This window comes from Pangasianodon hypophthalmus, chromosome 5 (assembly GCF_027358585.1).
Source record: "Pangasianodon hypophthalmus isolate fPanHyp1 chromosome 5, fPanHyp1.pri, whole genome shotgun sequence".
Lineage (NCBI taxonomy): Eukaryota > Metazoa > Chordata > Actinopteri > Siluriformes > Pangasiidae > Pangasianodon > Pangasianodon hypophthalmus.
Genome location: NC_069714.1, coordinates 4,228,598 through 4,255,194, shown reverse-complemented (window position 1 = coordinate 4,255,194; position 26,597 = coordinate 4,228,598). Strand labels below are relative to the sequence as shown.

Below are 26,597 nucleotides of genomic sequence, written 5' to 3'. Positions count from 1 at the left end.
ATATGGCAGTTATTTATTTTTTTAAAGGTGCAGGATCTCAATGACTTTCTATCGCTTCTGTTGTAATTAGTGCTACATTTGCGTTACTTTCAAACATTTCATAAAAGTTCTTTATGAATCCAGGCATCAGGTCTCATTTTAATGGCTGTTCATCAATAGGGATTTTAATTTGCATTTTTTCTATTAGTTTGGTAAATAAGATGCAGTACAGAGAGGATATTCATATCTGTGCCTGAGGGCCACAATATTGCAAGCGTCTTTGTAGGCTAAGATTTAATTCACTGTTTGCATCTTTCTGTTTTCTGAACAGGATTAACATGATGTAAAGGCTTACTACCAACACACAGTGAAATAATACTTATTGAAATTACGCTTTATTGTCTTTTTTATTTGACATTAAGGTTGTTGGTTACGTATGGTGGTTTTCCAAAAGTCTGAATCCACCACCAAGGACAGTGTTTGTTTCGAAACCAATAAAAAATTTCATACATTCTTTTGTACATATATACATATATACACATAGATAGATAGATAGATATAGATATATATAGATATAGATTTTTGTTTTTCAAAAATAGAAGTTAGGTCTAATTAACGTAACGCACTAATACGCAATAATGCATGCACCACAATTGACTCGGACTTTGGACCTGTATTCCAAAGTGCTGAAAATAAATGAGTAAATGATGTGTGTAAATGAGAATAGAGTGATATTATGAGTCTAGAAAGTGAGCCTATAACACATTTTAAAGGATCTAATGAAACAATTGAAAGATAACTCAGAAGTGATACTGGGTTTAATGGTAAGATTTATGAGACGGCATTAATATGGTCAGAGATTGATCCAGGGTTCTGTCCCTGTTGTTGAATGTGACAGGTCGTACGACTCGGTATGTTCGAAGTGCACTGCCATGAGCTTATCCTTGCACTAGTGAAGCGTGCGGAGGGACTCAGGGAGAAACTAGTCACCCGTATGCTGAAGGACCACCAGAATTGCAATAAAAAGTGAGTGCTAACATTCATCTCACTGTTGGAAACAATGCACAATTCAAATCATATAAATGCAAATAGATGTGTTTTTACTAGGTAATTATGAGCAACAGGAAGGAAACAAGCGACAAATGAAAATTAAGTGCTTATTTGGTACAAAAAGAAGTCCTTTCTATAGAAATTCTTTACATTGGGCCGCATTTATCAAGCTGAATATGAATGGATTTATCGTTAATATGTGTGTTTACACAAGAAACCTGGTATTCATGAAAATCTCTTAAATTCAGCTGATGGGGATTTAGCACTCGCTCATTATTATTATTATTGTTAATATTATATAGTATTAAATATTTTTATTGGCATAGTAGCGAGTCATAACTATTTCCATTTCCGTCTTTCAGCTTTTACCCTGATCTATAGTTTCATGCTCACAGCTGCTTGTGCTCTTTAACTTTTTTGGAGTTTTGTGGGCGTCACTACATGCACATGAGCTGTGCCATGCACACGCACGGTAATTTATTTTGTAAATCCAGTGAAAATGTTCAGTTCGGTTTGGCTTGCACAATCATTTACACACAGTTAGATGTTTCGTTTGGTCCTGGTCAGCAGTGCCGTGCTTTACTGTGTATTCGATAGCCGTCTTGTATGATAAAGTAGTAGAAGTAGCAATGTAATGTATTTACAATAGAAGTGCCTCACATAGCCAAAGGGTTTTCAGTGCATTCTCATCTCCTGCGCCGAGAAACAGAGCTTGCTCTATGATTTAGAGAGGGAGTTGCAGCCGGACACAAAAGGGATGAGATTCACTGGAGTAAGGAATTTGATCAGGTGAAAATTGAATTTGTAGAAGGTAATACACAGAAATGCAGTTTAATCTGTATTCTGTAACAGTCTGATCACACTGTGACTAACAATGAAACCTTAACCACCCTATTCTAGCCGTACAATTTCTCAATACAAGCTTCTTATAAATCTCGAAACAGTGCCATGTTGTGCTTCAATGTTCCTCATCCATGTGTGTGTCCAATACCTACAGACTTTGTGATGAATTTGAGAAGATTGCAAAAAAAGCCCACAGCACTCCTTCAAACACACAAGAGCTCATGGCTCTTAAGGTGATACAGTACATCCAGATATATGAACTCTCAGCTCTATTCTTCAATAACTCTAGTCCTGACTTCCTATTTGATCATTTTTCCTTCATTATAGGCTTACATAAAGAAGGTTGAAGCTGAAGAGATGCCCAAACTGGAGCTCAAGCTCAGCGAATCCATGAATCGTCTCTGCTTCTTGGCTGGTTATGAGTTTTCTTCAATGGACATAAGCCTGAACAAGAAGACATTCCAGTGGCACATGCGCATGCCTTCCATCTTTGACAAGCACCGAGAAATTGCTAACGAGAAGACCGTACATTTCCAGGATTTCCTTAAGGTAAAAAAAAATAAAAAATCGCATCAAAAAACCCCAAATATTAATCTCTAAGCTACAGTGATTGCTCAGTCACAGCACAGCAGAGAACATCATGTATACGCTCTAGAAAAACGAGACAACAAAAAAGCTAAAGTAAAACATACAATTACATCTTACATTAGCAAATCAAACTAATTAAATGTCCTCATACTGTAAGCTAATAACAATCTGTAATGAGGCACAAAACAAATTTACACCAGTCACAACATGGAGACGCCTTCCCGCTGACAGGCTAGGCTGCATTAGCATTTATTATCTGTAAGATATTAATGACTTCATTTATCGCTCACAGTTGCGGTGCGAGAAGTTCGTGGAAGATCTGGAAGGCTATGAGAAGCAGGTGGAGGAGTTCACCTTTTTCGGGGACCTGTCTGACCTCAGCAAGTATCTGAAAAAGGCTCAGGCACTCAATTCCAAGCTGGAGACTGCTATAGAGAAAGTAAGTCATTCATTTACTCCAGTGAGTGACTGAGCCTCGTAAAAGCATTTTGGTCATAAGCTATAACTGTTGAAATGGCTCAGTTTCTTAGTCCATAAGCGTGGTGATAGACAATTTAAATTTTTTTTAGATTAACCGTGGCTTTGCTGATGTGTTTGACATTTTTTTAAAGAGATAGAAATCTTTAAAAAAAAAAAAAGAAAAAAAACAGGTCAGCTTGATCATCTGTTTCACCTGTTTTATTATGATTCTTCTCCCCAAGATCGAGGGCTTCAACTTGGAGGAAGAAGCGTTTGAATGGCCCGTCTCCCAGTACCCTTTACGCAAGAAGGTCCAAGACCAGCTGCTCCCATACCTTCGCCTGTACCAGACAGCTACCGAGTTTCAGGCTGATCATCAGCACTGGCTTAACGGCCCCCTCACGTCCGTCAACCCCGACAAGGTGGAGGGCGACGTCAGCAACTACTGGCGCTCACTCTACAAACTGGAAAAAGGTTTTCAGGACTCGCCCAAGGCTCTGCACATCGCCGCCCAAGTCAAGGCTGAGGTGGAGGATTTCAAGCAGCACCTCCCCTTAGTGCAGGTACGTAATTAGTGAGATGAAGAATAAGGACATTATGGATCAACTGCTACACAGAGTCCCAACAATTTCTACTCTATCTTGTGCGTGCATGGGTTTGATGTACCGTTTCCTCCAGCTTGATGTAAGAGGTTTAAAAGTCTCTGGATATACTGTACTTCATAAACATTTTCCCATTTTTCAAAAGCTACTGGTCTTCTTCTACTCCTAATGTTACCCATATCATTGCACAATTCAAACATTTTTTATTTCCTTTTTTTTTTTTTGTAAAAAGCATAAACTGTCAGATGCTTACTCTCTATTAATTAATGCTCCCCTTAGTTAGCTTTGGCGGCTTGCCAATCTCTCTTCAAGTACCTATTCATAACAATTAAAGTCTTCGGGGCTCGTTTCTCCAGAAACCTAATAAAAACACACCTGTTCTACTTGTAATTTTAACTCAGTCAGACAATTAATGTAGTACTTCATTGTTTGTCAGTGGCATAGCTGGATTAATGGCTCCAGTGTTGAAAACACGCCGATTTTGAAAAGTTTAAGCAGTAGCAAGTCGAATCAACTCTCTGTGATTAACATTTTTTTCCATTCATTCGAGGTGCTTCATCAGTTCTGCCTGCTTCTTATGAGAACCTTTTGTACTCACACTAAAATCCTGTCTGCAAAACTATCTCCCCTCCAGGTGCTGTGTAATCCAGGCTTGCGAGACCGCCACTGGGACGCCATGTCAGCCGTGGTGGGTTTCTCCCTGAAGCCTTCAGAAGAGGAGGCCTGCATTTCCCACTTCATTCCTATGCACCTCGAGGCCCATTTGCCCAACTTCGAGAGCATCAGTGAGGCAGCCAGTAAAGAGTACTCACTGGAGAAGGCCATGGAGCGCATGGCAGGTGAATGGGCAGGCATAAAGTTCAACCTGCTGCCGTACCGTGAGACCGGCACGTCCATTCTGTCCTCAGTGGACGAGATCCAGATGCTGCTGGACGACCATATTGTCAAGACACAGACGATGCGCGGCTCACCCTTCATCAAACCCTTCGAGGCTGAGATACGGTAAGCTTTTGAGGGTTTTTAAGGCAAATTACACACAGAGCAAGTTTACAGAGCAAAACTCTAATGAGTTTGGCTAACATCACTAGCATTCATGGACAAGACCGTACATACAGCGAGGTTCTGGATTTGAATGTTCTGCAGGTGTAAAGCCTGAAGCAATGATTAAAAGTTATCAGTGAACAATGCTGAAATGACTAAATGATGGATAGAAGATACCAAAAGCCAAGATCATAATAACCATGATTATTCAGTGTCTTTCAGAGACATTTGAGAGATATCTACACTACAATACCTTGATGAATGGATCCTGGGTTTAAATAATCTGAGCCTACTAGCAATCATTGTTTTATATTCCTAGTTAGAAATGAATAATGTGAAATAAAGCTATGTTTGGTTAGACAGATGGACAAATCTGTGGGTTTGTGTTGTAGAGACTGGGAGGGCAAGCTGCTGCTGCTGCAGGAGATTTTAGACGAGTGGTTGAAGGTGCAGACCACGTGGCTCTACCTGGAGCCCATATTCAGTTCTCCAGACATCATGGCCCAGATGCCAGAGGAGGGACGCTGCTTCACCGCTGTGGATAAAACCTGGAGGGACATCATTAAGCAAGTCAGCCTGGTAGGTCAATATATACTGTATGTAGTTCTTAGTATAGTAGTAAAATGTAGAACTTTATTGCAGGCCTAATGATATATACTCGATTGTTTCCAGATGTTCCTGCCGGTTTGACTAACTGAATCTCAGGAGTCTGTAAATCATTAATAAATGGTCAGGGTTAAGGGATTGTCCTCAACACAGACAAAAGGTTTTTCACATTTAGTTTATTACATAGAAATTTAATTGTTGCACAATTCTGTTCTGCAGAATTAAGACCATGACTTGGAAGTGATTTTGATGGCTGCTGACATGCAGTACTGACTTAAAAACAAACAAACAACAGGTTTTGTATGATTGCATCATCTAATCACTACTTGAAGAAGGTAGAAAAAGCAGGGATTGTAGCCATGGGTCCAAAAATGACTTGATATTTTACTTGATCTTATGCTAAGCCTCTGTCTGTATAGAAATAAATGGCATGTCATGCCAAATGAGAACATACTCAGGCTATTGATAGGGGTTGCGTGCTCTAATCAGTCTTGCTTTACTGTCTCACACACACACACACACACACACACACACACACACACACACACACATACTGCTACTCATTTTGAGACTCTGAAGGGTGCAATTGCCATTCTCAGCTGCTGTGAAACGAGACGCGTCGATAGCTTGTTGTCGCGAGACAGAAAAAAAAAAACAACATAAGGCAGCACCATCAAATAGAAATTATAGATTTTGTCTGGAGGCCTCGACCCTGGCACATCATCAAAAAAAGAGAAGTGAGGATGGGGTTTTAATTCTTAAAATATCACCCGATTTCAGTTATCACAGCTTTCTTTATGCTCACCACTACCTACATTCAATGACTTATTTCCTGCCAGTGATGAACAAATGAAGAGCAGAAAGCGATAAAACGGATGAGATTTGACGACAGCTCAGATGTACATACTGCACAGAAGAAGCTGGATCATTTCATTTTATTGCATACATAGTGCAGCACCATGCTTTTTTCAAGCTGTAGAGTCAACATCATAAACTGCAACATAGAAAGCTCCACATGGTGTCACTCTTTTTCCACCGTTTTCCCCGAACATGTCGGCGGCTTTCTCCCTTAGACATATGAACAGATAAAACACTGCAAATGTGCTTAAATACACAAGCATCGTTTGAATGCGTCCTGTTAATTACGTCTTGTGCCTCTCCATGATTTTTCTCCCCTGTCTGAAAAAGCCAATGATCACCCTCTAGAGCTAGAGGTGGCTGTTTTTTTTACCATCCCATCCACCTTTCTCAAAGGGAAGACGATCGAATGAGAAGGAACACAATAGGAAATGGAAAATCGTCAACTTTTCGGTTTCTCGACCTCACTTGAACATATAATGAGAGTATAATTATAGTTACGCGGTCTAAAGAAAAAGTTGAATATTCTTGTTCCGATTCAAGGTCGATAATTTGACTTCTTCATTTAAAGGAGGACGTTAATGTCTTTTTGTGTAGGCAGCTGCTCCCTCCGATTCACCTCGAATCCAGTGTAATAAAACAGGTCTCCTATCTTGCCTCTCCACACTCTCTTTCATTAGAATCACCTTTCTCAGGCACAAAAAAAAAATGTGATTTGGGGGAGGCTTTAGGTTATTACCATCACTTCATTACACATTCAAAGAATCCCTTTTCAGAAATCATGTTTCATCCCAAAGCGATGATTAAACTTCAAAATCTCTCACGAAGACTTCAACTCCAAACCACCCAGACGTGGTTAATAGAAAATCAATAGCAATCAAAATTTGAAGGCTCAGGGGCCAATTATTAGTTTCTCTCAAACTTCAATGAATGGAGCACACAGAGAGAGAGAGAGAGAGAGAGAGAGAGAGTGAGAGTGAGACAAAGGAAGGGCAGATGGGTAGGAAGTGCTTCTAATTGTTTGCTTTGTCTCGGATGAAGGACAGACCTTTAATTCAACCTTTTGCACAGAGGCTGGATTGAATTATTTACCTTTATTGTGCTTTACAGTCTTTTTGACTTAAAAGCAGTGAATGTGAGACAGTTGTGTTGATCCCTGTTGATCGTACAGCATATGTGTTGATTGAACCGATAGCCGAAAGAGTTATGGCTTAAAAAAAAATAAATAAATACTGGCTCTTTTGAGAGTGTCAGGCTGCACAATAATTGGAAAAACCATTATACTTTGATTGTATTGCTGTATGCTGTGATTGCAGTGTGCTTTGTGATATCTTAAAAATCCATTCGAGGAGCTTTGATGTTTATGCCTAAAAATTGGCCTTCATTATTTTGACGGTACAAAACGGTACTGTCCTCCAGTTTAAACTTTAAAAAGTAATTAGTGTAGATATCTGCTGCACTGCACATGGCTTTTGCCGGTTCTGCACTAGGGATACGCCTGCTGCCTCATTTTAATATTTGGATACCCATACGAGTTAATGAAAGGATTTTCAGTTAACCTCTAGGAGAGGAAAAGGCTTTCTGTTTTTTTTCATTCGGTGTAATCAAGCATCGTTTGTCGACTGCAGTTAAACTTTCGTCCTGTCAGTGGCAGCACACGTGTTTGTGTTTGACGGATATAATATAAAGAAATGATGAAGAGAAATATTGAACACACAGTAAAAGCTTTACTGAATGTCAGCTCAATACTTCAGTAGAAGCTGAAGTATTGTTGAAGCTCATACTCCAGAGTCTTTAAGTTTTAAGTGCCACAGAGCTGAAAAGACTACATTTGTAGGCAGGATGTTTGAAAATCTCATTGGATTAGCGGTTTGTGTTAATGCATGCGTATAATAATCTGATGGTCAGCTTTGCACATTATATTTACTAAACAGTAGTGAATGGAAAATGTAAGAGCAGCATTCAGTGTCAAATGAAAAGCATCACAGGGCTTAAACTACAAACTTGAGGTACCTGATTTGTGTCCGTTGTCGTTTAAGGCGAAGAATACATCATCTTGTGCTGAAAGCTTCATATCTGACCTTTTGCTCCCACCTGCATGAGAGTAAAAAATGCCTACTCCTGAGATCTAACTCACACACCATGACAGTGCTGCACTCTGCATCAACTATAGATGGCCAGATGTGGCTTCAGTTTTTCATATTTTCCCGCTGATTTCATGTGGATATAATACATAAAGAATATCCAAATAATGATTTCAATATTTCAGTCAAAATCCTAGCCCATCAAATGGAGAACAGTGTATTAGAAAACCTGTGCATACTCCTATACTGAGCCATTTACAACCAACATTGCAAATTTCTCAAGATCTTAGATTAAAATTAATCACCAGATCTAATGCTGCCTAAAAAAATATCACACTTAAGTAGTGTTAAGATTTTAAATCAGGCATTCATACTGATTCTGAAGCCCATTTTGTCTCTTGCTTTAGGACAAGCACGTCCTGGCTGTGGTGGCCATCGATAAGATGTTGGAGAAGCTTAAGAAGAGCAATGAGTTCCTGGAGCTCATATTGAAAGGCCTGAACAAGTACCTGGAAAAGAAGAGACTCTTCTTCCCTCGCTTCTTCTTTCTGTCCAACGATGAGCTACTGGAGATTCTTTCCGAGACGAAGGACCCGACCAGGTACAGGGTCAAATCTGGGTCAGATCAAATTCAATTAGGTCTGCCTTTAAAAAAAAAAAAAAATGAAAAAGATCAATGGAAATTAAATTTTTTTTGTATTTAGATTTTTTTCATAGCAATGTTTAGAAGGAAAAAAAAAGCATGAAGAGTTTGAAGGTTAATTTGAAACCATGTGTTGGATTGCTTCCAGTATAACTACATACAACCCTTAAAAGAGCCAATAAAAAAAAAATCGAATCCATTTTTTAATTCAACTTGGGAGTAAAATCATTGCATCTTGTTGGAAAATTGTAATTAAAACCTGGCAGAGAAATCAACCCATATTGAATTAATTTAGAGATCAGTGCAGATTAGATTTTTCATTAGATTTCATTAACTACAAAATCACAACAGCGATGCAGTTCTGCGTTCATGTTTAGCAGACAGCACCACCACTTTCATTGTATACGTGGGTGAAATTTGGCTGAGGTTGAAACTGTAGAACAGAAGGTAGATTAGTCTAGTAATTTTAGTTTTGTTTTAATTTCCATGTATATTCTTACTGTATATCCAAGACCTGAGACTCTTTTTTCTTCTATACATAAAACAATGATCGCGTTCTTGGGACTCATGAATAGGTCCTAATAGAGGAGACTTGACTTCAACAACAGCTTGAAACCAAATTGCTGGACCATGAACCATGCTGCTAAAGCCAAATAGGCTTTTTAAGCCAAGCTTATGCTGATAGGTATTATGTAAGGAGATTTCATGCTTACAAAGGCAGTTAATTTGTGTTTTGCCTGCAGTCTAGTTGGCAGTTTTAAGGCCATTTAGTTTTAGAATAACTATATAATTATAAACCAAACTGTAGGAACTGTAATGATTAAGAACAATTTCATTGGAGATCATACAAATGAAAAAGTAATTTAAACTATGATAGATTATGTAGCTGTATAGTATTTAAATTATAATCTATGGTTGTAGCATTGTTGCCACATTGTTAGCATTGGGGCAGAGATGCCCTTATCCAGAGTGAATAGTCTCTAACTAGAACATAACTAGGAAAACCATTGAGCAAAAATCATGTTAGAATCAAGGAGTGAGCCTCGTGGTGATTCCACAGCGTTTTTGCAGGCTTCTCGTAGCTAGTTTTGAAGGAACATAATCTCGCAGCTAGTTTCGAGAGAATGTAATATCAGCTAGTTTTGAAGGAACATAAGCTTTTGGCAAGTTTTGAAGGAATGTAAGTTTGTAGCTAGTTTTGAAGGAACATAAGTTCGTAGCTAGTTTCGAGAGAATGTAATATCAGCTAGTTTTGAAGGAACATAAGCATTTGGCAAGTTTTGAAGGAATGTAAGTTTGTAGCTAGTTTTGAAGGAACATAAGTTCGTAGCTAGTTTCGAGAGAATGTAATATCAGCTAGTTTTGAAGGAACATAAGCTTTTGGCAAGTTTTGAAGGAATGTAAGTTCGTAGCTAGTTTCAAGAGAATGTAAACTCATAGCTAGTTTTGAAGGAACATAAGCTTTTGGCAAGTTTTGAAGGAATGTAAGTTTGTAGCTAGTTTCAAGAGAATGTAAACTCATAGCTAGTTTTGAAGGAACATAAGCTTTTGGCAAGTTTTGAAGGAATGTAAGTTTGTAGCTAGTTTTGAAGGAACATAAGCTCGTAGCTAGTTTCAAGAGAATGTAATATCAGCTAGTTTTGAAGGAATGTAAGCTTGTAGCTAGTTTTAAATGAATATAAGCTCATAACTAGTTTTGAGGGAATATAAACTCGTGGCTAGTTTTGAAGGAATATCAGCAGTAGTCAGTAGTGTTTGGAAAGATTTGGACAGCTTTTATGGAGAACACAGTCTGTATTACTCTTAGCTAATTTGAATGCCATATGTCATAAAATAGCATACCATTCAGTCACATTTGTTTACTAATGGGTCTCTCATCAATTAAATAAAGTTTAAAATCTGCATATGATCACGAAAATCGAAGTCTAGTTTTAAGACAGTGTGATATTAAAGTTATGCAGTCGGTTCTTCTAACACCGTCACTACGTTAATCAAAATTCATTTATCTGCAGCCCATACTGAATCCACAGTAGCACCAGAGGAGCAAGGACACATGAAAAGCAATTTAGCTGTGCTTGGCCCTGGAAAAAACTCATCTTGAGCCTCTGAAAATCCTGTACTTACTGTGGGAATTTAATTATAAAATCGCTTTTCCGTATGACATTCTGGTCTGCTTCCTATGGCGCGGTTCTCTTGAGCATAGCCTTGGTTGATAAGCAATCCTTGTCTTATTTCACCCAAGGTATTTGTTTAATAATGAATGTGTGCACCGACACAGAGACATTTACTTCCACAAATCTCGTAATCACGGTCTCTCTTTCCCTTCCTCTTCTTCCTAGTGCTCTTGCTTGATTGTGCTCTTTTTTCTTAGGCTCATTCATCTCTCTTTCTCTCTCACACACATGTGCACATTATCCCTTTGTCCTCTGCTCTGTCATTTCTTCTGAGAATTTAACTGAACCCAGCGCTTTATAGAAAGCTGAATTTTGAAAAGTGCTCGTGTGGGTTGGAATCCGTCAGCGTAATACTGAGACAGCTGGGTTAAATGGGGACTGAAGGAGGACAGAGCTTCTGTGCTTCTTTTAAAATACAATACACAGCTGACATTGTGCTTTCACGTTGTAGTGTCAGTGGGGATAGCCGAAGAGGATGAGTTAATCTGACTGTTGTTATCAGTGCTATCTGTTTTGGTCATTCTTTGACATCACTACTGTTAGATTGCAGTGTTTTCGCTGTTGAGATTGCCTGGGAACTTTGCACTAAAGCTCAGTTACAGCAATCGCTTTACTGAAGATAAGGTTTGTTTGCAATATCTCACCAGCTGTCAGAGAGACAGGAAGTATAGTGTCAGCCCCACCATTGCTCTATTCCTGCAGCTAGTCCGATGGTAAGAGGTTATACTGGGATCAGATCAGATCTTTTTGCTATGAACTGGGAGATTCAATGTTAGCAATCAGTAGATGTGAGATGGTGAGATTGTGAGATTGCACTAATCAGAGAACATCCTGGTCATTAAACATCCTGTTTCAAAATAACGCTAGGAAAAAAAATCTGAATCTGAGACTGCATTCAGTATAAAGTGAGCATCCCTTTCTTCCTTTCAGCATACTGTTCCATAACGCTTTCTTACTTAGCTTAGCCATCTTTGTGGACACCTGACCATCACACCCATATGTGCTTGTTGAACGTCCCATTCCAGATTTAGTCCCCTTTACTGTTATAATAAGCTCCACTCTTCTGGGAAGCTTTCCACTAGATGTTGGAGCGTGGCTGTGGGGATTTGTGATCATTCAGCTACAAGAGCATTAGTGAGATCAGGCACTGATGTTGGTGAGGAGGTCTGGGGTTCAGTCGGTGTTCCAGTTCATCCCAAAGGTGTTCAGTGGGGTTGAGGTCAGGGCTCTGTGCAGGACACTCGAGTTCTTCCACTCCAACCTTCACACACCATGTCTTCATAGAGCTCGCTGTGGATAAAGCCTTACTACTCCTCTTATTCACTATAGCATGGGTAACTTTGTTGTTTTATTCTGTTAGCTAGGGAACTAGTTAGCAAGTGCATATTGCCAAGTGTAACACTTCAAAGACGGGCAAGGAGGAAGCGGGAACCGAGTGAACTCCAACGTAAAGGTTAATAATAAACAGAACTCAAATATAACAAACAAACGTAGCACCGACATAAAACACGCGTGCATCTCTCGCTCTTTCCCAGGCGTCTCCAGCCGCTCCTTTATCATTCTCTCCCACTCTCTCCTCCTCGTCACACCAAGAACATATAGTCATGAAGGGAAGCCGATAAGTCTGTGTTGAAAACAAGCAAGCTGAGTAGTATTGCAAGGTTGTTAACTTTACAAGAGGCTCTTTAACCCCTTTTTTAGTTAACTATATGACCATTCAGTAATTTTGCTGGGATAAATGCTCAAACAGACAAAATACAAATCATATTTTGATCAGCTTTGCACACTTATGCCCTTGGTTTTATCCTGCTACTTCTTTATAATTGAGTGTGCAGTTAACAGTGTGCAATTGTCATGTGTATTTGTTGAATTGTATTGTACTGTAGGTTTGTCCATTGCTCTTGTCTTTTGTGCAGCACCAAAGTGCTGGAGGCTACTGTTTCATTAATTTCATAGTATACATTCATTTTGTTTTATAAGTTTCTTTGGACTCCCTCCAGAGTACAGCCGCATCTGAAGAAGTGTTTTGAGGGCATTGCCAGTGTTGTGTTCACTGACATTCTGGACATCACACACATGAAGAGCAGTGAGGGTGAGATGGTGGAGCTGCTGGACATCATCTCCACTTCTAAAGCCCGCGGCCAGGTCGAGAAATGGCTCCTCGAGCTGGAGAGTGGGATGCTCAAGTCCCTACACAAGGTGCTAGGCAATTTCACTTGGGATTGATTCCTGAACCCTTATGAACTCTTCTGTTCTCTTCATGTCAAAAGAAAGAAAAAACTCCATGCACTAAATTGTATTTTATTTCATGTCCTGTTTTTACTCCCTGTATACTGTGTTACATCAGTTACACTTTTAAGTCTCTGTATACTGCGTTTTGTTATATTTATTCCCACAGCACTGTTACATTCTCGAATCTGATTGGTCAGAAGGTGTTGATTAATTTTCTATAACAGCAGCTCTAACAGTAGTTCTGGCTCAAAGTCAAATTATAGAAATATGTTAATTAGCTGTTCTAATACATTATCATTTCTATAGTACCCAGGAACATGTATAGCAGATGCTTCACATAAATAGGTTAAAATAAACATATAATCACTGATATAATGAAGTAGTCTATGAGGAGACATTTATTTAGCATTTTGGAAGAAGTCTCCGGTGTCAGGCCTTCGTAACAGTCAGAGAAAAAGCTGTTGCTTCATGTTTTCTGGCACAGAAACGTCTTCAGGATGGAGGGCTTTGTATTTTTCATTTTCCCAGTCCCACTACAAGCTGTGGTTTTTGTATTATTAATTTCAGGAGACAGAAACTAGAAGATGGTGAAAGAAATACTTCTTATAGCTGTTATAACACAAGTGAAACTATTAAACTATTAAACAATTAACTATAAACTGATAAAAAAAAAAGTACAATTAAGCTTTCTTTAATAAATAAAAATGCTAGCATTGACAGATTGTGTGGTATAAAGAGAATAAAACACTTTGGGACATGTTGTTACTGGAAAATAATAATCAGACCTATTTGGATTTATGTACATTTTACACCTAATGTGTGAATTCAACTTCTGAAATTTTGCTTTAGTCATGGTAGTTGAGATTTTCACACACGTGATTCCATCAACTTGGGATGGTATATTAGGCTTTTGCAAGATTAACATGAGTTAGTGCTACTCAATAATTAAAATACGACTCAGATATTACCACAAATGTAAATCTTACCCCATGGTAATCATAGCTCAAACAATTCCTTATGACCATATCTCAAACGATTCCTGTTCCAGCTGACATTTTGGGCTTATTGCACCTTTTCATCTACTATATATTATTATACATAGAGTTATCATCACCTATTAACAGTGTAAATAAGTAATATCTCAGATTTTTCAGACCTAAACTCCATGTACAGCATCTGTATGGTAAATATGGTAAATTACCAGAAAGAACAGCTGCCATGTTTCCTCGGACTGTAAAAGGCCCAGGTTACTGAGATCATATCATATATCATAAATAAAACATTATAAGCGTTTCAAATTATCATCACAAAACATCACAAAATTAGACACTAAGCGCTCACTTCCCTTTACAGGCGACACTGTAAGCATTAACCACACCATTTAAAATTTTTTTAAGTAAGTAAATAAAAATATAACATACTGTTACAATGTTTTCAATGTCCGTAATAAGACATTGTAGCATTAACTTCACTCAATAAGATCATAAAGGAATTTTACTTAACTTTTCATTGTGATTTGCAGGTGATAGCTGAGGCGATCGAGGCGTACCCTAAAGAGCTGCGCATCAACTGGGTGCGAGCCTGGCCAGGTCAGACAGTACTGTGTGTGTCTCAGGTGTACTGGACCAAATACATCCACGAAGCCATTGCAACGGGACCGCAGGTCTGTACTACACACACACACACACACACACACACACACGTTCATTTTTGTTACTTAAGAAACTACAAATAGTTATCTAGTTAGCTAGTAAAATTAAATGTTAGTCTTAGCATTAGTTATCATCATTTTCCCTCTTTCTTTTTCCTGACTTTCTGGAGACTCTTAAAAAGGGCTGGGAATGATTGTAGGATGAATAAATTAAGTAACTATAACTTATGGACATTTTTTTTGTATCCGTGTTAAAAGCATTGCACCTTTAATATCAGTGTAGACTTCAATCTGAACTTTCTGCTCCTTTCTTTCTTAGGCTCTGGAAGCTTATTTGCATCAGAACAACACACAGATCGAGGATATCGTGGCCCTGGTGCGTGGGAAACTGTCCAAACAGAACCGAGTGACCCTGGGAGCGCTGGTGGTGTTGGACGTGCATGCTCGCGACGTCTTGGCCTCGCTTGTGCACAAGGGCGTGGATGATGAGAACAACTTCGAGTGGCTCAGCCAGCTTCGTTATTACTGGATTGTGAGTGTGTGTGTTTGTGCAAACTGGCAAAAAATATTAAGCTCAAAAAATAGGAAGCTTTTAACGGTCTTAACAACAAATCACTGGTCAGGAAATTAGCAAGAATTAAACAAATAGATACGGGAACTTAGAATGGGATAGCTTTTCCCTCTGATTTCTTTAAATGTTTAAGCCTTTTGGCCCTTGCATCAGGTGTGGCAAAAAACATCCCAGAAGATATTTTTGGAAAATTTTGTAGATCCAGACATGGGTTAGTTTGAATTTTACATTTTAATCATTATGATGATTTTACCTTTGTGTACAAGAAGACTATATAAGTGAATTTCCCTGTTTCTAGCTTTTTCCCAAACAAACAGTTCACTGCAGCAAAAGTAAACAAGCAAATAGTGGCACACATTTTATATATATATATATATATATATATATATATATATATATATATATATATATATATATATATATATATACACTATATTACCAAAAGTATTCGGTCCCCTGCCTTGACTCACATATGAACTTAAGTGCCATCCCATTCCTAACCCATAGGGTTCAATATGATGTCGGTCCACCTTTTGCAGCTATTACAGCTTCAACTCTTCTGGGAAGGCTGTCCACAAGGTTGAGGAGTGTGTTTATAGGAATTTTTGACCACTCTTCCAAAAGCGCATTGGTGAGGTCACACACTGATGTTGGTCGAGAAGGCCTGGCTCTCAGTCTCCGCTCTAATTCATCCCAAAGGTGTTCTATCAGGTTCAGGTCAGGACTCTGTGCAGGCCAGTCAAGTTCCTCCACACCAGACTCTGTCATCCATGTCTTTATGGACCTTGCTTTGTGCACTGGTGCACAGTCATGTTGGAAGAGGAAGGGGCCTGCTCCAAACTGTTCCCACAAGGTTGGGAGCATGGAATTGTCCAAAATGTTTTGGTATCCTGAAGCATTCAAAGTTCCTTTCACTGGAACTAAGGGGCCAAGCCCAACTCCTGAAAAACAACCCCACACCATAATTCCTCCTCCACCAAATTTCACACTCGGCACAATGCAGTCCGAAATGTACCATTCTCCTGGCAACCTCCAAACCCAGACTCGTCCATCAGATTGCCAGATGGAAAAGCGTGATTCATCACTCCAGAGAACGCGTCTCCACTGCTCTAGAGTCCAGTGGAGGCGCTTTACACCACTGCATCCGACGCTTTGCATTGCACTTGGTGATGTGTGGCTTGGATGCAGCTGCTCGGCCATGGAAACCCATTCCATGAAGCTCTCTGCGTACTGTACTTGGGCTAATCTGAAGGTCACATGAAGTTTGGAGCTCTGTAGCAATTGACTGTGAAGAAAGTCGACGACCTCTTTGCACTATGCGCTTCAGCATCCGCTGACCCCTCTCCGTCAGTTTACGTGGCCTACCACTTCGTGGCTGAGTTGCTGTTGTTCCCAAACTCTTCCATTTTGTTATGATAAAGCTGACGGTTGACTGTGGAATATTTAGGAGCGAGGAAATTTCACGACTGGATTTGTTGCACAGGTGGCATCCTATGACAGTTCCACGCTGGAATTCACTGAGCTCCTGAGAGCGGCCCATTCTTTCACAAATGTTTGTAAAAACAGTCTGCATGCCTAAGTGCTTGATTTTATACACCTGTGGCCAGGCCAAGTGATTAGGACACCTGATTCTGATCATTTGGATGGGTGACCGAATACTTTTGGTAATATAGTGTGTATATATATATATATATATATATATATATATATATATAGTTATGTGTGGAATAAGTGTGGTATATCTTTGAAAAGCTCTCAGCATTTCAGCGTTTCTCTTTTCTTTTTGCAGGAGAACCAGCTTCAGACCAAAATGATTAACGCAGGCCTGGCTTATGGCTACGAGTACCTCGGGAACACGCCACGACTGGTCATCACTCCCCTCACCGATCGCTGCTACAGGTCAGAACAACTTTATGCTAAACTCTTCACTACAGTGAACTTGTATGAGTACACAATACACTCAAAAACTCGTGAACCAGTGTATCAGAAAGTATTTATTAATAAAGACTTCAAAGCACTTTTGTAAGTTGCTCTGGATAAGGGCGTCTGCCAAATGCCATAAATGTAAATGTAAATGCAGTTGTTTGTCCTTTACGTACCTCTGTGAAGACATTTCAGCATAATCCTGCTCATGTTTATAGTATGTGTATTGCTTTTCCTTTAATTTTGTAACTTGCAACCATTGAAAATATATCAAAAGCATGAGATTTAAAATTCTGTAAGCAATTGGGTACATTATCTATTACACTGATTAGTTTAAAAAGCAGTGAATAATTTTAGGAAAAAAGAGATTCAAAATGATTTCTAAATTGGTAACTTTTTTTTAAAGAAATGATCACGTTACTTATCAAATAATCTCTGCAGTCACAGTATATTCGAGTTACAGTTCTAGTCTAGCATTAGTAGTGTTTATGGAAAAAAATAGAGATGGAAAATACATTTAAAAATTATGTAGTAGACATAAATTTGCACACTAATGGACTGTGGCATCAGTCCAGTTTGCCTCTTTATAGCTCCAAATCTCATTTGCGGCACCAGCACTTCATTACCTTAGTATTAATATGTTTTTTGTCTGGGTGAAGAGCCATTTTGAGATGTAGGACTTCTCAGTTTTGACATTCCAGCTAGCAACATATTAAAAGTTACTTCAAATGTACATTATGCAAAATTCTGGGACATTCAGAAAGAGGATTTTTGAACAGTGGCCAAAGACAGAAAGAATAAAGATATATTATTCTGTAAGATCAATCCAGTTTGGTTTAATAATGTTCTATCTGTCGGATATTATGCACTATCTAAATCTCATTAAATAACTAAAGAAGTGTAATAACCTCAGCAGTGAAATATGTTGAGATGATTAAGACCACATTATGATCATATATGCTTTTCAATAAGTTTTATTTTTCTGACTGCATTTGCAAGATCTAGAAGATATTTCACTTTTTAAGATATTTTTGCTTAAAATGTCATGTATGTAAAATCGTAAAACATTTAAAATAATAAAATACAATAGAACATACAATCTGAATTCCAGAAATGTTGGGACATTTTTTAAATTTGAATAAAATGAAAAGTAAAAGACTTTCAAATCACATGAGCCAATATTTTATTCACAATAGAACATAGATAACATAACAAATGTTTAAACGGAGAAATTTTACACGTTTATCTCAAAAAAGTTGGCACGGGGGCAACAAAAGGCTGAAAAAGCAGGAAATTTTGAAAAGATTTAGCTGGGAGAACATCTAGAAACTAATTAAGTTAATTGACATCAGGTCTGTAGCATGATTAGCTATAAAAGGATGTCTTAGAGAAGCAGAGTCTCTCAGAAGTAAAGATGGGCAGAGGCTCTCCAACCTGTGAAAGAGCGCGTAAAAAGATTATGGAATACTTTAAAAACAACGTTCCTCGACGTCAAATTGCAAAGGCTTTGCAAATCTCATCATCTACAGTGCATAACATCATCAAAAGATTCAGAGAAACTGGAAGGATGTCTGTGTGTAAGGGACAAGGCCGAGGACCTTTGTTGGATGCTCGTGGTCTTCGGGCCCTCAGACGACACTGCATCACTCATCGGCATGATTCTGTCATTGACATTACTAAATGGGCCCAGGAATACTTCCAGAAACCACTGTCGGTAAACACAATCCGCCGTGCCATCTGCAGATGCCAACTAAAGCTCTATCATGCAAAAAGGAAGCCATATGTGAACATGGTCCAGAAGCGCCGCCGTGTCCTGTGGGCCAAGGCTCATTTAAAATGGACTGTTTCCAAGTGGAAAAGTGTTCTATGGTCAGACGAGTCCAAATTTGACATTCTTGTTGGAAATCATGGACACCGTGTCCTCCGGGCTAAAGAGGAGGGAGACCTTCCGGCGTGTTATCAGCGTTCAGTTCAAAAGCCAGCATCTCTGATGGTATGGGGGTGCAGAAGTGCATACGGTATGGGCAGCTTGCATGTTTTGGAAGGTACTATGAATGCTGAAAGGTATATAAAGGTTTTAGAGCAACATATGCTCCCCTCCAGACGACGTCTATTTCAGGGAAGGCCTTGTGTATTTCTAAATAGAGAACATTTAGCGCATCATTAAACGAAAAATACGTAAAAGACGACCACGAACTCTTCAGCAGCTGGAAACCTATATCAGGCAAGAATGGGACCAAATTCCATCACCAAAACTCATAACCTCGATGCCCAGACGTCTTCAAACTGGTTTGAAAAGAAGAGGAGATGCTACACCATGGTAAACATGCCCCCGTCCCAACTATGTTGAGACCTGTAGCAGGCATCAGATTTGAAATGAGCTCATTTTGTGCATAAAATTGTAAAATTTCTCCGTTTAAACATTTGTTATGTTATCTATGTACTATTGTGAATAAAATATTGGCTCATGTGATTTGAAATTCTTTTAGTTTTCATTTTATTCAAATTTAAAAAACATCCCAACATTTCCGGAATTTGGGTTGTACAATACGTGTTTCTGTGCAACCACACGAACACATCTTACAAAGCTTGACAAGTCCTGGTTATAACTGAAGCTTCAGTTCAATAAGTACATTGTGTGTGTGTGTGTGTGTGTGTATGTATATATATATATACGTATATATATGTGTGTGTGTATATGTATGTGTGTATATATATGTATGTTGCTAATGTCAGTAATATTTAATATTACTGTATTAGTGATATTAATAGTAATATATATAGTAATATTTAATTTAATGCTAATGTTATCTGATGTTAGCCACAATATTATAACATAACATAAATAGAACAAGGATATTGTTGCATTTATCATAGATGATGATTGGTTTGCAGACAGAAAGTTTATCTGTGACTTTGGTGATAAAACTTTATATTTTGCAAAATTAAAATAAGAAAGTGTTGAAGGTTAATTCATTTTTGACCCAATTGCCAGATTGAAACTTCCCGTGTCTTTGTCCCTAGAACTCTTTTTGGAGCCCTGCACTTGCATTTAGGAGGAGCTCCTGAAGGCCCAGCAGGCACGGGGAAGACCGAGACGACTAAAGATCTGGCCAAAGCTGTGGCTAAGCAGTGTGTCGTGTTCAACTGCTCTGATGGTCTTGATTACATTGCCCTGGGAAAGTTCTTTAAGGTCAGTGACCTTTACCTCGAGGTCAGAGTTGTATTGTAAATTACATTTGTATTGAGAGAGGTTTTTTTTTTTTTTTTTTTTTTTCTTCAAACTTCCACTCACACTGTTGTGACGACAGAAAACCCCGTCTGAATTAAGTTTTATATCTGACTACTTAATCAAAAGAAAAAAGAAAACAATCAGTAGCTTATATTAAACTTGTTTTAACAGAATGCTTAAATTATAGCAGCTATTTGAAAAATGTATTTATCAGCACAAAATGCTCTAAAAGCCGATATGAAAATTGAAGTTAGCACGGAAATGAAACGGAGTACAGGCTTAGAGGAGCGCCTGCTCATTTGTATGAAGATGTACTTTAGGTGAAGCTCAAGAGACGGCATGCGGTCAAAAGCTAGAAAAGAACATTGCCAGTTGCCATGGCAACAGAGACTTCGGCGAGCCTGGCTTGTTTGATGACGAATCCAGAGATGTAAAAACTTCAGCAGGAGTAACAGCCTTTTTACGGATCATAGGCAGGATTTTATTCAGAGAGCACTCATAAGACTTGGTTATTTACCTGGAACCTTTATGTAGATTTGTGTGTGTGTGTGTGTGTGTGTGTGTGTGTATAGGAATTAAATGGTGCACTCAGAATTTCAATTACATAAACCTCATCTTGTGCCTATTTCATGCTAGCACGCAAAAATTGTGACTTTATCACCCTATTTAAAGTGAATTAGCACATACACTTAAAATGTAGGTGTAAAATGTAGCCCACATCTTGTCGCACGGCTGCTTCTAATACTCCAAAGCAGGGGAAGCATAAAATAAGAGAGACGAGTAAGGGAGCATGACCAGCTGGTTGCATTTTACTTTGCTTTGAAATTATTTAATCGCCAGTAGCAAGCTTTTAATAAGAAACATAATCCAGCTGAACTGTGTGTCAACATACAGAATTGCAGATCAGTGTGATGCCTCAGTGCCTGATGTGTGATGTTGATTATTCCCTGCTCATGATTTACCATTTAAATGGATTGTAATATATAATTAATTACTCAATCAGAACCGGGAAAAAAAAAAGACAGGAAAATGAACAATTTTACCATTTCCACATTTCCACACCATGGGTTAAACACTTTGAGCAGCAGTAGTAGAACAGTGAAGTTGTCGGCTGTGTGGACATTAAGCAACCAACACACACATACACACACATGTATCATATACATTTTCCTGTATCATCAATAATCTACCATCCAACTAAGTTTTTGTGATTGCCGCTGCCAGCAAGCAGCTCCCGACTGCACAGCTAGTAATATTATTACACCCTCCTATTATTCTACTCTCCTGACATATGTCTGAACACTGACTGGTACAGGAGAGCAAAAAAAAGCAAGAAAGAAATAATATTTAATCACTTTCTGATGAGGGGAGGGAGGCAGGGCTTCCAGGCAGTATCAAAGTTAGAGAGTTCAAAATACAAATGATTCCACTTTTCATATGTATATAATGGTATAATGGTAATATAATATCATCAGAGTAAACGTCACTGGCCATCGTGGCAGTGTGATATCCCATAGAGATGATTAAACCACTATAATGCACAAGCCTAGCCTTAACTGATCCAGTCATTAAGAACATATAAAGAACTCAATGTTTAATAGAATTAAATGCTTAATAAATAAAAATTTGTTTTATGTCCCAGAGTGTCTGGATTCCCCTCTGTTTCCTGCTTTGTACTTTTAAGACATAATTAACTAGTTTGAAGAATATAACTTAATGTTTCACAAATATTTCTGTAGTGTACTTAGAACTTTGCACCCTACTGTAGTAAGAATTGTTCTTACTGATCTGAGATACATGTGAATAAAGAAAGATGCATGAAGCATTAAAAGTGCCAGGGGAAAGATTTTGTTTTCCTCATAACAGTTTTTTTTTAATGTCTCTTCAAAATAATGAGCCCCCATCTCTCTGAAATTCTATTTTAATATCCTACTCCTTTTGGATTTTCAGGATTTGCATTCCTTCATACACTTTATTTTTATCCGATTTACACAACCGTTCACTTCATCTACTTTCAGGAGAAATACGAAGTGCAGCGACCCTTATTTCTTTTCCGAAAGACTTCAAGAGGGCCAAAGGAGTAAAGCGATAAACACAGACATTAGAGTAAAGTGACAAACACAGACTCAGACATTGATTTTTTATAGAACAGAAAGTACAGAACAGTTTGAGTTCTTTAGTTTTATTTATTTATTTTTTTGATTGATTGATTTTATCTGCTTCTTGTAGGGCTTGCTATCCTGTGGTGCATGGGCATGCTTTGACGAGTTCAACCGCATTGACCTGGAGGTGCTGTCTGTGGTGGCGCAACAAATTCTCACCATTCAGAGAGGTGTGTGTAGAGAGTCTATCTACAGTATATATGATCACACATGCACCATCGTTAAAGGGACAATAAATGCTACACTAATCTGTAGATCAAATTATAATCATGCTGATTTCCTCATTATGAGAATGTTGGACTTTTTGAGGACCATCTGTGATGCTTTGTGCTGTTCCGAGCACTCGGCGAAAGCCAAAATTAGACATAACTGAATAAAAGATGTCATTACGCCTTTCATCACATCTCTCAGTGGCTCTCAAAGATTTGAACTCCTTCAGCTGCTATTAAAAATGATATTACGGATTAAATGAATGCTAATATCGCCTAGCAAGGATGTCATGCTGATTGTTCGCTCTTGCTTTAATTCATGGTTAATTTAATTCACTTAGACCACATCATACATTTGGGTTTTTTGTCAAAATGAAATGGTCATTAATTCTCCATAAGGATACTTTAAAATCGTGACATGATATGAGTTCTGAATTGTACATTACCTCTCTTGCCAGACACTAGAGTCAGGAATAATAGATATCACAAAGAGAAATCCGGTTTTAAAAGATCTGAAATCACTTCAACTGATAATTAAATGGACAGTTGGATGAAACGAAGGCTGCATTTAGAAACATATTATACTAATTATGCCCTCCTTCAAATAAATAATTTAGCCCCATTAGCATTCTGTCTGTTAAAGCTCTACAGAAGTTCTAAGAAATCCGTGTTGCCATGTAGGGATCGCAGCTCATGCCGAGATGCTGATGTTTGAGGGGACGGAGTTAAGGCTCAACCCATCCTGTGCTGTCTTCATCACTATGAACCCGGGATACGCTGGTCGCTCCGAACTGCCTGATAACCTGAAGGTACCACGTGTAAATCAAGGACACTGAGAAAACTCCATCTGGGGCTAATATAAGCTTAAACACAAGCGTGTTACACAAGCCAATCACGTCCATTAATAACTATTTTTAGATATGAAGCGTTTCACGGACCTGGCTTTTACCTCAATCATTCACATTTTGAAGGCCGAAGATTTTCCACAAAGTGGAGCTAATGGCCCTCATGGTAATATCCTGGGTATCCAGAGAAATCTGCAGGGGCGGAGACAAACCCTGACGCATGTGGAGCGCTGCAGAGTTGGCGCTCACTCAAATAATTTTCCTGCCAATGTTCCTTTAGTCGTACCGGAGTAGTGCGTGTCCTCAGCTCAATTAAAATCTTACTGGATTAACAAGGTTTAACATCTACTGGATTAACAAGGTTTAATCTTTAAGGCATATAACCACTGAAGCTGTAAAACACAATTCTGTTTTTGAGTGTTTTTAATTTCATAAGATGAACTTGTTTTTTTTTTTTTTTTAATACTGTTGAGCTGTATTGCATACTTTTGGCACAAAACGGTGTATAGTTGGTATTTTGGATGAACGTTCCATTATATAAAATAAATAGAACATGTTTAGGGGGAAAAGTGAATGCCAAATGAATGGCAATGTATTAAAATATAACGAGAAATATATAAAAAAAAAATTACATTTGGCACCGTAATATGAAACAGGTCACTTTATATTGTACATTGGTACATGTTTTATGAAATGAATTTAAAGAATGAGATATGAGAGTGAGGCCAGCTTATGAAAAAATAAAGGATTTTACTAATTTAATTGTTTAAAAATTCAGATATTATATAAAATCCAGTTTTAGCTGTCCACTAAATATTATATCTAGCTAAAGTGTATCTGAATATCCTCTTCACACATTTGCTTCATTATTTTACAGTTTTTGTGATGTCACATATTATATTGATAGTTTTGCTTGGAAGGAAAAGATGAAGGCAGACAAATTTATTATTAATAATTTACCGTTGGAAGTATGTTTATCCATAATGCAGATGTCTGTATGGACTTAAAGTCAGTCAGTGTAGAACTCTTGACACACACATCTTTCAAATCTTTGCCTCAGGCCCTGTTCCGCACCGTGGCCATGATGGTTCCCGATTATGCCCTGATTGCCGAGATTGTGCTTTACTCTTGTGGTTTTGTAACGGCCCGTCCGCTCTCAGTGAAGATTGTGGCCACGTATCGCCTCTGCTCCGAGCAGCTGTCCTCTCAGAGCCACTATGATTACGGCATGAGGGCCGTCAAATCTGTCCTGACCGCCGCTGGAAACTTAAAGGTAAGAAAACTTCATCAGACATTCAGGATGTTCAGAAAATCATTTGGTCAGTACTTGCTTTGTGCCACAGTAGGAGAAATCTTCATGTAAAATTGAATTATCCACATAATCTGTTCTTAAAATATTCACTTCTCTCTCAAAATTCTGGCTTTAAAGCGATTCCGGACGCTCAGGACATCCACACACAAGGTGGCAGTTTACACTTAAAATGTGAACTAACAAGTTGGTGATAAACTCACAGAACTAGCAAGAGTCTTCGCTTCTATGATATTTTGATGAATATTTTTTTTTCCCAACAAGCCTCGGGCGACCTGGAAAATATAATATAACGATTTTTTCAGACTGGATCACGATCTGTGATTTTATCAAGATTATTTTTCATGTTGATTTTTTTGAGACTATTTTGCAAAGTTGACTGAACAGAGCAACCGAACTAATTTGGTTAAAATTTGGTAAAAATATAACTCTAAAAAGAACTTCCAAGTATAGATTCATTAACATTCAGATCAATTCAAATACAATCTTAAGTATAATTTCAAAAGGTCCACAGTATAGTAATTAGTTTATATGTTTACTTTTTCAGTTAAAAACACTTGCTTTCTCTTTTAGGTGCATTTTTTTAACAAAAGAATAATTTTAGTCTAGTTTGAATTATATTAGTTCACAATCATGGGATCTTGTTTGAAAAATTAGTTTGACAAAAATATTTTTTTAGAATTTCCTTTTAGAGAACTAGTGATGCTGGATCCTATTGTGTTCAGAGATTTATTAATCATATCATTTATCATGCAAGTTATTTACTGTTTTTCTTTGTTAAAATGGACCTGGCGACAATCCTCCAAAGGTACTTCCACATCCTATTCACATGCCTTTTGGATTCTTTATTTGCATTTTATTTTTTGCTTCATTTTCCAGCTGCCTTTGAAGAACCACTATTTCGTGGTTTGTATTTTTTTTTTTGTGTGTGTGTGTGTGTGTGTGTTTATCTTTGCCAAGTGTTTTTGGGCTCCAGAAAGACATTACACAACTTAAACTTATTCTTATTGCCTTTTGGATGTTGTTAGCTCAGTTCCTCTTCCATTTCCATCTTTTAATATGACATTAGAGAGGACCAAAGGAGCAGAAGGTTTCTGCTTCATCTAAAATTCCCACTACCTGGCTCCCTCTCATTTTCTTTCTCTTTCTGGCTCAAAACCAATTGAGTGAAACAGCAAGTAGAAGCATCTTTCGCTTTTCGGGTCTCCACGGACATGTAGAGCGAGAAAGCACCACTACAAACCTGTCTATCCTAATAAAGTCCCAGGCCAGATGACCTTTAGCCTTATGGCAATACTCAGTACTTTTTATTAGTAAAATAATCCTCATATCACTCCTATCTCGTCCCTTATTGTAAAGAAAGCACTTAAGCCACCAAAATGGAGTTCAGACTTCAGCAAAAATCAGGATGATTTTAGGGCACAGGAAAAGTTACTGACCTCAAAACCTTCCTTTTCCCTCCACTATTTTCCCATTTAAGCCCAATACCTTTTGTGCAGCTTTCTGAAAATGAATGCACGCATGTCATTTCAATGC

The 26,597-nt window shown here is 38.2% G+C and overlaps 1 protein-coding gene across 1 annotated transcript in view; it reads left to right on the top strand.

Annotated features, from left to right (window-relative positions):
- The window catches only part of dnah7 (dynein, axonemal, heavy chain 7), a 111,494-nt gene that overhangs the window by 14,415 nt on the left and 70,482 nt on the right, over positions 1 to 26,597 (top strand). The window contains exons 13-28 of the mRNA XM_034304802.2: positions 878 to 1,005; positions 2,027 to 2,105; positions 2,200 to 2,421; positions 2,753 to 2,899; positions 3,162 to 3,482; positions 4,156 to 4,523; positions 4,955 to 5,141; positions 8,518 to 8,711; positions 12,928 to 13,126; positions 14,682 to 14,822; positions 15,130 to 15,342; positions 17,171 to 17,280; positions 20,329 to 20,497; positions 22,766 to 22,868; positions 23,589 to 23,716; positions 24,813 to 25,025. Coding sequence (XP_034160693.2) covers positions 878 to 1,005; positions 2,027 to 2,105; positions 2,200 to 2,421; positions 2,753 to 2,899; positions 3,162 to 3,482; positions 4,156 to 4,523; positions 4,955 to 5,141; positions 8,518 to 8,711; positions 12,928 to 13,126; positions 14,682 to 14,822; positions 15,130 to 15,342; positions 17,171 to 17,280; positions 20,329 to 20,497; positions 22,766 to 22,868; positions 23,589 to 23,716; positions 24,813 to 25,025 — 2,922 coding nt within the window. The remainder of the gene's footprint in view (positions 1 to 877; positions 1,006 to 2,026; positions 2,106 to 2,199; positions 2,422 to 2,752; positions 2,900 to 3,161; positions 3,483 to 4,155; positions 4,524 to 4,954; positions 5,142 to 8,517; positions 8,712 to 12,927; positions 13,127 to 14,681; positions 14,823 to 15,129; positions 15,343 to 17,170; positions 17,281 to 20,328; positions 20,498 to 22,765; positions 22,869 to 23,588; positions 23,717 to 24,812; positions 25,026 to 26,597) is intronic.